The sequence below is a fragment of the Notothenia coriiceps genome, unplaced genomic scaffold (assembly GCF_000735185.1).
Source record: "Notothenia coriiceps isolate Sejong01 unplaced genomic scaffold, NC01 NC01_scaffold00037246, whole genome shotgun sequence".
NCBI classification, from domain to species: Eukaryota; Metazoa; Chordata; class Actinopteri; order Perciformes; family Nototheniidae; genus Notothenia; species Notothenia coriiceps.
This window is the reverse complement of record NW_011369947.1, coordinates 26,357,689-26,367,915: the sequence shown is the minus strand read 5'-3', so window position 1 is coordinate 26,367,915 and position 10,227 is coordinate 26,357,689. Positions and strand designations below refer to the sequence as shown.

General features: G+C 39.6%; 1 protein-coding gene across 1 annotated transcript; it reads right to left on the bottom strand.

Moving 5' to 3' along the window:
• Positions 1–3,777: 3,777 nt before the first annotated feature.
• Positions 3,778–8,598, bottom strand: LOC104966566 (acetylcholine receptor subunit beta-like). Its single transcript, XM_010795749.1, has 4 exons — positions 8,577–8,598; positions 7,500–7,633; positions 4,348–4,392; positions 3,778–3,891 (listed from the first exon to the last, which is right to left on the bottom strand). Exons 1-4 carry the CDS (start codon positions 8,596–8,598, stop codon positions 3,778–3,780), a joined length of 315 nt encoding a protein of 104 aa, XP_010794051.1.
• Positions 8,599–10,227: the final 1,629 nt, after the last annotated feature.

Below are 10,227 nucleotides of genomic sequence, written 5' to 3'. Positions count from 1 at the left end.
TTGTTCTAAAGGACCAAAAATTGGATTGCCTGTCTACGGTACTTGACATTTTATTTTACACAGGACATTAATGGTGCATTTCCACTACAGCGCGGTTTAAGCGTGCCGTTCCCGGCCCGTTTTGGTTGCGTTTCCACTTGGCGTAGTACCGGCTAGCGGGTACTATTTCACAGTTTTTCTGGCCCCATAAAATCGAGGTTCTTAGCGGGCCAACAACCAGGCTGAGTCGGGCTGAGTATGCTAAACTAGAGAGAGAATCGCTGGCAAGGGGGCTACTGTACAACTATAACAAAATGAACATATTTGACCGTGATTTAATTGTAATACACGTTTCAAAATGATGCCGAAGTAACAACATACTGATACCGCTTAGTAAAAAACATGAATTAATGCTTTGACAAGTCTGCAGACAGACGGCAGGCAAAACATCTTTTAAAATGCGTGTTTTCTAAATGGGGATCGGCTAAGCTAACGCAGTATATGCACCGACCGTCCACACTCACAACAACGGCCTATACAGACATAAATAAACCAGCGACTGTATTCGTCGTGAGTGACACAGACAGTCTGTGGTTTGTACTTGTTTAACTTTTGTCTAGTTTCTGAACAGATATGAGGAGCTGTGAGCTTGAGTGCTCACAGCTAACGGCTGATGTTGTTTTTCTGTGGTTCGCATTGAAGATGACGTCACGGCTCCGCCTACACTGCGTTACTATAGTTACTGCCCCAGCTACTAAACTGTAATGGAAACGCAGCATAAAGTGAGCCAGTCCTAACAAGGCCTAACAAGGCCTAACTATACCGTACTAAGCCGAGCGAGGCCCTGCAGTGGAAATGCGCCATTAGCAACCCTAACCCTAACCCTAGCAAGCAAAACTACTGTTCTTTGATCTGTCTTTTGTTTATTTACACATATGAACGGATAATGTTCAATAGTTTTGAGGGCAAACGGGCAACTGTGACCTGGTGGGATGGGAGTGGCTAAGCCGGAGGCCAGACAGCTGATCAGAATCAAGTCATGAGTCAATAAATAAAAGCAGGCTTGTAACCTGATTCTGGTCTCTTGCAGTAGGCTGGGTCCTGAGAGGGGCATCCACTGACACGGGGCAGCCTCAAGAAATAGAGGACGGCTTTATTGCTTAAATGTTACTTTGCAGAATACCTCAGTTTCTGCCACCTGGCTATTTTTAATAAACTTTGTTTTGTTTTTGCACCACTGCCACTCTCCTTCCTCAAGTGTGAGCCACAACGCACACAATACCAAGTAACACAAACATTTGTGATTGATAAAAACACTTAACACCAATAGAAATCAATAAGCACAGGACTGAATGAACAATAATGAAATACATAATTATTAAATCAAGAAAAAAAAACATAAATAAGTTAGATAAATATGAATCAAATAACATTAAAAGATTATAATAATACATATAATTTAAACTTCAAGTAAAGAGGTGGGTCTTGCTTATAAACTACCTACAGTACAAATAAAGACAGGTTCAGTTCTTGTCAAAGTAATGAAAATACTGCCTCCTTCCGTTCTCTAACCACAGCTATGGAGTACATCAACATTTGGCCGCAGTCCCGTGCTGCAGGACCACACTAAAACATTTTAATTGGCGAGTATGAAATGCAGGATACACTTTGCAGGACTCTTCTAAGTGTTGCACTAATGTTGGATATACACAGAGCTCTGGTAATAAGCTCATAACACCATACACAACAAAGACATTAAGTCATTTAGATGCAGATTTAGCCGTCTGTCAGGGTGCAGTGTTTTGGCTTTTATGGCTGTAGGGATTCAACAAGAAGAAGCCTTTGTCCTTAAAGCGATCCCTCCTAAAACCCCGTCCCTGTGAAGATGCTGCCGCTTAAATTACCAGCATTGATCAAAGAAGGGTATGCACACTTTTGCATTTGAGTGTGTGTACATATTTGTGCGCGGTTCCAAGCGAGCGCCTCCAGGGCTGAAGTAGCTGAATGGTGTCATCAGCTGGGTTTTTAGGGAGCCATGCTGCTTAATTGCCTATAAAGCGTTGATGGATGGACCAGTGGGGTTCTTTACAGCGGTATTAATGGGAGTGTGTTTATGTGTGTGGGGATGTGAGAAAGAGAGACTGCACTTTTAAGTATCTTAATTTACTAATTGAATGCTGTGACAAGAGTTTTTTCCCTCTGTAGGAACTGTACCTGCACTGGCTCTTTGACCTAATGTCCACAGTCTCATCACAAACTATCTGCAGCATGTTCATGATCAATACGGCAACAGGTACTTATACTGCCTGTACTTACAACTATTGTACAAAGGACATTTTCTATCTACCTTTATATCTGTGAAGGTTTCTTCCTTTGTATATAACGTTTTTGACTTTTTTTGACTTTATTTGGCTAGAGATAAACAGCTAAATAGAGGACGACATGTAGCAAATGAGCACAGTGTGTCATTCGAAGGCCACTGTTCAGACTTAATACTTTGTCCTCTCTACAAGATCAGTTATCATCAAGACTATTATATCTGTATTTCTTGAATAATGTATTGAAGCATTCTTTTTTCAAATTGTGCTTGAGGAGGAATGACAAACAATAACTTGATTAAACGCCTGTAATGGAAAACTTAAAAAATTGAGAATTGGCAAAGACATTTTCTACAGCCATGAGGTGACACAGCGGTTGCCCAAACCAATTCTGCAGAATCTTTCCCCTAGTCAGAGATTTTAACTAGTTCATAAAGAATAAATCAACATTCTTCATATTAAGACAAGCAGGGCAATATAACTGTTTGTCCATAACTTAAGGTTATCTTCCAGAGGAACTTGTACATCTGATATGCTGGACTTCCATGTGTCCCTGGACAATAAACTATCTGCTTGTGCATAAACTGGCAATAGAAAGAGATAACAGCAACTCTCCAAAGCTACATGCCTGAGCCATGAGAAACGGGAAACTGGGCATAAAGAATGATGATCTGGGTCAAAGGCTAACAACAAGCAAAGATATTCCTCAACCCCGCCTTGCAGATGTATGCCAAGTCAAGGAGCCAAAAACGTGTTCCTAAGGTCACATTTACGTTCAGCTTTGACTACCAAATTCTAATTAGGTTATTGATGTTTGTGCCAAATTATAAAAATGGACTCAAGTGGAAACAGGAACTGTCGTAACTATTCTTACAACAGTTCAATTCCTGGTTTAATGGCTTCGTATCAGCAACGTATTAGAAGAAAAATAAAACCACCAAACTGCATTTCCTTGATGCTATTTTTGATGTGAAATACCAATATCTACCATTTTGTAGACTAGACAAGTGTATAATTGATCATTCACAAATGTTAACTTAGTGCACCAGAGTGCTTTGCATGAGCTGTTTAAAAAGATACTCTGAATCTCTCTCCTGCAGACCTATAGCCGAGAGCAGCCATTGGGGTCATGACAAGGATTAGAGCTTTTATATTAAATGCCAACTCGTGTTATCATGACCTTAAATGGAGGATGTAGGGAGCACATGTAAAGTTGATCATATAACGAACAGGAAGAGTTAGCTAGCTGTTTGACAATTGCCGAGCTACAGTATGAGCAGGGTGGATGTAACGACTGAATGAAAAGGCATTCCCAGTATTTTCCTCATGTGTCGCTCTTATTCACTCGGTGCTATGTATGGCCTACGCAGAAACCATCGTTCACAGATAATGTGGAAAGTTTGGAAAGAGACCAAATAGTTTGTCCCCTCAACTCTCTGGAGCTTATTAATTCATGCCAAAGGGAGTGCAGGGATCGTGCTTACTTATTGAAGAGGACCATGTCAGGCAGCCAAACCTTCACAGCGGGGATTCGCATCACGTTAATCCCATCATGCTCCTTGGGTTTCCATTGCAACCGATAATCCGTCCATTCCTGTTTGGAAAGTTAAGAGTTTGTGTTGGAATAACAAGTACTTAAAAAGGGCAGAAACAACAGACAGACATAAAGTGACAGAAGCAGAAGCTTTACATTTACACGTCTAACCAATTTGTCATTTCATCAGTTGATTTTTCCCACTTCTGTAATTAGATTCCACCGGGATGATTCCCTTGTGCATTTGTCCTTGCATATCAAAACACCATTTGCATAATTTTTCATTTTGCACATTATTAGGACTATTCAAAGTGTTCTCGCTTGGTTATTTGTGGAGTGTATCGTAAATTAGCTATACAGGGAAAAGGAGGTCTCATGTTCACGTGCTTATTTGAGGAATAATGATATGATGAATCATAAGAAATAGAAGGAAGTAATCACTGATAGTGCATAATGAATGCAACTCTCTGTTTTAGTAGTAACAAGCTCTTGTGTCCCTTAAACAAACACACTTACCAGATTCATGACGACAACTGTGCTCATTTCTTCATTCTTCATATTCTGAAACAAAAATGAGTGTGTTACTGGTACATATTCCAAGTAGTGTTGTGATGATTGATAAGATGAGTCTTATCAAACATTTTCACTACAGGTGATGCACTTACCACCAGGGATCATCTTTGCAAATTAACTTCAATTTTACATTTTCACACACTTGTTTAACTGCTTGGTGATCTACTTATGGGCACTGCTCCATAGTTTCTCTTTTGTTTAATGGACTTATAACTTCTCACTGTACATTTTACATATATATTTATTTGAATATGTCATTGTAAATACTAAATGTAAATAAAATCCAATTTATTTATTGTGTTAGCTGTAATTTAGCCTATGAATAATGTTTTATTTGTCAGATAGTTTACATGTTTTTTCTCAACTTTTATATTTTCACCCTTTTTGTTCTGTTTTTTTAGATGTTTATATTGTATAATTGTTTATTTTCTACTCTTTTTTGTATTTCTAATTATATGCAATACTTGTTTTACATGCTGCTGCAATGAAAACGTTTCCCAATTTGTGATCAATGAAGTTTATCCAAGTGTATCTTATAGTGATGTTTGCAAAAAGCTTTTTCTCAAAGATGACTTCTGGAACTTGTTCATGGATAAGACATTTTAATAAGGAATTAATTGCTCTGATCAATATTGAGAGACCAAAGTTATTTTTTTCCGTACCCTCACATGATGTTACATTATATTTCCCCCTCACATGAGTGACAAGAACACATATTCACATCAATTCCATTGTCATTTTGAAGTAAAATCTGCTAGCGAAATTCAAAATATGCTCCAATACTGAATAAAACGTTCAATTGGAGATTTATTTATTTACCATAATTTGTTTTTTTTCATCTTCTGGCCCATTTGTGTCACAAGAGGAAAACATTTAGTAGATTTTTCAATCTTCTCAACATCCTAAACATGGCTCTTTCACAGTGTTTCAAACTATATTAAACAGATTTTGTGCTTAGCAGAGAATCCATATTTAATATATTACAGTGATCTTAGGAGGAGGAACAAGAGACACATTCTTCTCTCTCTCTCTCTGTTCTTGCATTCCTAACCTTGTGCTTCTGACACTTTCATGTTAGTTTGACAACATTAATGTGAAAGAAATGAGGGCAACGTACTGCTGTCATGAATTTGATGTAACCTTGGTGCTTAATCAGATATTATATGCTATACTGCCATCAGATAAATGTAGAAGGGTTTGTCCGACATGACCACTAAGTTAAAAAATTAGGAACTTTTGCCTATAATAAGTTTTCATCTACCCTTAATTTTGCCCAGATGAAAGTGATAGTGTCAGTGCTGCGAAGGTGTGTGCTTGTTTAGGCTACATGTCCACAACAGGAAATGAATAAATGTGTGTGTTTGTGTCCATGCGACGGTCCGACCATCCGGAAGGTGGAGCTTCCCTGAGCCAGGCCGGCTATTTAAAACGCATGAAGGAATGTCAGGGAGACAGCTGGGGGGGGATAGTGGGAGGTTGACTTTAACCATCTCCCTCAATCACCCTCACAAAAACTCATCACTAACCTATCACTTACTGATACTGCCTGTAACTGTATGAATTCACCTCAGGCTTATGTTGGGAGGAAATGTTAATAATAACACTGCTGTTATCCAGCTGACAAGTCAAGGGCGGGGGGGCACGGAGCATCCAAGTGGGTCAGTTTTCAAGAACGTTCCACTCCAGATCTCAAGGGTCCCATGTGACTTCCTCTCATGAGTGAGACTGACCTTGAGTGGAGATGTAAGGCTCACTGTATATGTGACACAATATGGATGTGTGTGGCTGTGTACACAAAAGAGCCAAGGGAACAAATAAGGAACAGATAAAGTGGTGAGTGTGTTTGAATATGTCACAGAGACAAAAAGGTGCATGGTGCTAAAACACTATTTACCAGCATGGGTGAATATCAATTCAATACTTCACATGATTAGCATAATTCTTTGTGCCATTTGACTCAGCAGGCTAGCAAGCAATGGATTCAGATCCAGATGGCTCTCAGATATGTTCACAGTTTGAATTTTAAAACTTTCTCTTAAATAAGCTCTAATCAAAGTCAGAACTGTTCTTGATGCTAGTTTAAAGCTGGATGAGAAACAGTATTGAAGCTCAGTAAAATCTCAAGTAATAAGAAAAGGGCAGCACATGAGAAACCCAGGAAATGTTGTCTCTTGTCACAAAAAACAACTCAAAGATCAAAGTTTGGAATGGTCACCTGGGGTATAGTTAGCCTAAAAACTAGCGAGACTATCCTTTAGCTTTACATACAGTAAATAAATGCGTTAAATAATTTGCATACTGTACTGTTAACACCATAGTTAATCTGTTCATGAATGAGACAAACATTCCCTGGTCTAGAATATCGAGACTTCAACATTAAGCCTCAGCATCCGAGAGGTCCTGACTTAGTCACGAGCTAACAGGTAATCAAACTAGAAACTGGTCATCCTCAAATAGCGCTGGAATCTGCAGTTATTTAAGCGGAGTTCCTGGAGAACACTACAGAATTCACCCAACTGTGTGCAATGTTTGATGATGTTATGAACCCACACACTACAACGTTTACTGTTCCTGTTTGTAGGACTTCCAAAGCAGGTACAACGCAGAAACAGTTGTCATATCTTCCATAATTCATTTTGGAAAGAAACCAAACACTGTTTCTAGGATTAACGTAAACCTGTTGTTGGGACTTTAGGCCATGCCTCATCAATGGCGCATTTATTTGGGTGACGCAAGTAAACTCAAATGTTACCGCAATAAAAACGTATATTCGTGTCCGGTGTGAAGGCACCATTGGGAGACCTTCTGTGGCAATTGTTTTCATTAGTTGTATGATAGTGGGGCATCCATTTAATGATTCTATTTTAGCCTTTATAAAAGCATTTAAACAGAGAAGTGTTAATCCAGCTTCAAGTCTCATCTGCTATTTACTTATGAATAAATGGCTTGATTTCCGGGACATTTGCTTTTCAGTTAATGGAAGACATAGGTGGCCAAATATTAACTGTTTGTCTATATACCTGCCACTGTTGTGTTGTGTTCTGGTTGTGCATGTGAGTGTGTAAACAACTAAGTGTAAGGGTCTTGGACCTCACCAGTCCAACCAAGGAGGAGAGGACCATCCCCACTCGAACCACCACCCTATCTTCGGGGCTCAATGCTGGCCGAACCTTTAGGTTGTAGTTGGTAAAGAGCTTCACCATCAGAGACTTCTCCTCGTCTGTCGCACCTAAATCAAAAATACATAGAAGGCTTCATTGATTTCTGTTAATAATGGATTATGTTCATAACCCCTTAAGAAAACAATAGCAGTTAACGTGGCGACTATTGGGAACCAATTTCCATTTATATGCTCAATGCCAGGCCCTCTTACTGCATAAAATTCCTAGAATGTACCCAAAGACTTTTAACTAAAGTTTCAGCAAGGTGCAAAATCCAACACACTGGTGACAAGTGAGGGTGTGGCTTACTGATTGGCAGGTAGGGTGTGTCGTGCATCCAAATATGACACCTGGATGTACCCTCTTGTTTTGCAGCTGTGTCAAAAGTGCACATTGAGTTGATGCTTCCCAGAATTAGTTAGCACAGTAGAAAGCCCTAACCCTTAGAAAGCCAGACTAGGGTTAGGTCAATGAAATCAATGGGACATCCTACCCGACTAGATATAATCCCATCTATTGTCTCAGCACCAACTCACATTGAAAAAAACAAAAGGTATACACAAATACAATGAGTGTTGGTGGAAGAGAGTGGAGCGGAGGCTTGTGAAGGGATTGGGTAAAAGATAAAAGTGAAGTGTGTGACTTCATGCAAAGGGAGAATGGTATGGTTAATTTCCAAATAGTCATTATCTTCTGTTCTTTTGCTTGGTTTGCAGTCTTCCTTATCAATGGGAATTTTCAGGATCTTTGATTTTAGTTAGACATTTTCCTTGAAAGATACAATTACCACCATTCAAATGGGCAAATAACATAACAATAAGCTGTAAGAAATGTTTCATTATCAACATTTAACACTACTGTAACTTATACCGTAAAAAGCTATGGTCAAAATGGTGAAAAGCCAATGCAAAATATCCCTCGGACCATAATATATGTCTCATAGAAGCATCAGTTATTGTGGCTTCCTACTCGCCTGTAAAGCTGTCTACCTAACAAAATGCAAACGCTTACACCCCACACCATATTCATACATTATTCCTGCTTTATTTCCAACCATTTCCTCCTCCAGTTTTGGAAGGTTAGACACATTTATAATCGGCAGCTCTGGTGATGCAGCATTCATCACGTTTGGCATGGCTGTGGCCCCGGCAGGATCTGACCTGACAGGAATAAATGACAACGATCACCAAGCAAGGCAGCCCTATTAGCTAGGCGGAGGGAAACATGGCTGCTGATGGGCGAGGCTGTGAGGTAGTTTTAAATAGATGGGATTTAGCTTTTTTCACTCTTTTCTTATTTCAACTGACTTGGTAATTAGACAGATTAAAGTACAAAGTTGATGTTATGCCATTTTGAAGGGTAGTGTTGGGCCAGTGAAGGATGCTTGCAATGCATATAACTGAAATAAATAAGCACATTTGAATAAATGACATAGGACAAAGGAAGTGTTTATGAGAAATCTAATGATAAAAAGTAAAAAGTTGGCACACTTATGGCGCTTTTCCACTGCGGGACCTAGCACGGCATAGTATGGTATGGTTAGGCCTTGGCTCACTTTATGCTGCATTTCCATTACAGTTTACCAACTGGGGTAGCAACTATAGTAACGCAGTGTAGACGGGGCGATCGGCTGTTCGGCGGGCGTAAAACTGCCGTGATGTCATCTTCAATGCGAACCACAAAACCAAAACATTAGCTGTTAGCACTCAGAGCTCACAGCTCCTCATATCTGTTCAGAAACTAGACAACAGTTAAACAAGTGCAAACCACAGACTGTCTGTGTAATGGTGAATACAGTTGCTGGTTTATTTATGTCTGTAGGCCGTTGTTGTGAGTGTGGACGGAGCATATACAACGTTAGCTTAGCCTGATTGATCAGATCTCCATTTAGAAAACACACATTTTAAAAGATTTTTCGCCTGCCATCTTGTCTGCAGACCGGTATCAGTATGTTGTTACTTCGGCATCATTTTGAAACGTGTATAACAATTAAATCACGGTAAAATATGTTCATTTTGTTATAGTTGTAGCCACCTTGCCAGCGATTCTATCTGACTATTCAGCAGTCGAGAGTGTTTATGTCACTAGTTTAGCATATTCAGCCCGGTTGTTGGCCCGGTAAGAACATCGATTTTGGAGGGCCAGAAAAAAGGTGAAAAAGTAGCCCTGAGCCGGAACTACCCCTAGTGGAAAAGCAAAAAAAAGCAGGTCTGGTTTGGCCCGGCCCGCTTAAACCGTGCTGCAGTGGAAAAGTGGAAAAGTGATTTCATATGGACATTGAGAGCAGTTCAATATGAACCAAATCTTTTTCTGAGTGGTTTGAATACACTGTGCTTGTCCATAACAAGTTGGTTAGTTATCAAATCAACAGCCTCAAACAAGAAAGACAATTATTCTTTATGAAGAAATGGAGGCCACTTAACTGACCAACGATTTATTATGGTTAAAGTAACTTTCGATGGTATTTAGTTAAGTTTTTGGAGTTGTGACCTGACTTTACCTTAAACATTACCCTAACGGCCCGTCTACACTACAGGCATCGAAAAATGCTTTCAACGCTTCGCCCATTCACTTGAATGGGGTGACGTAGAAGATGTTTAATCTTCGCCAAACTGCATTGTGGGGAGCATGGCATGGCTTTGCAAGCATCACGAGCATCAGA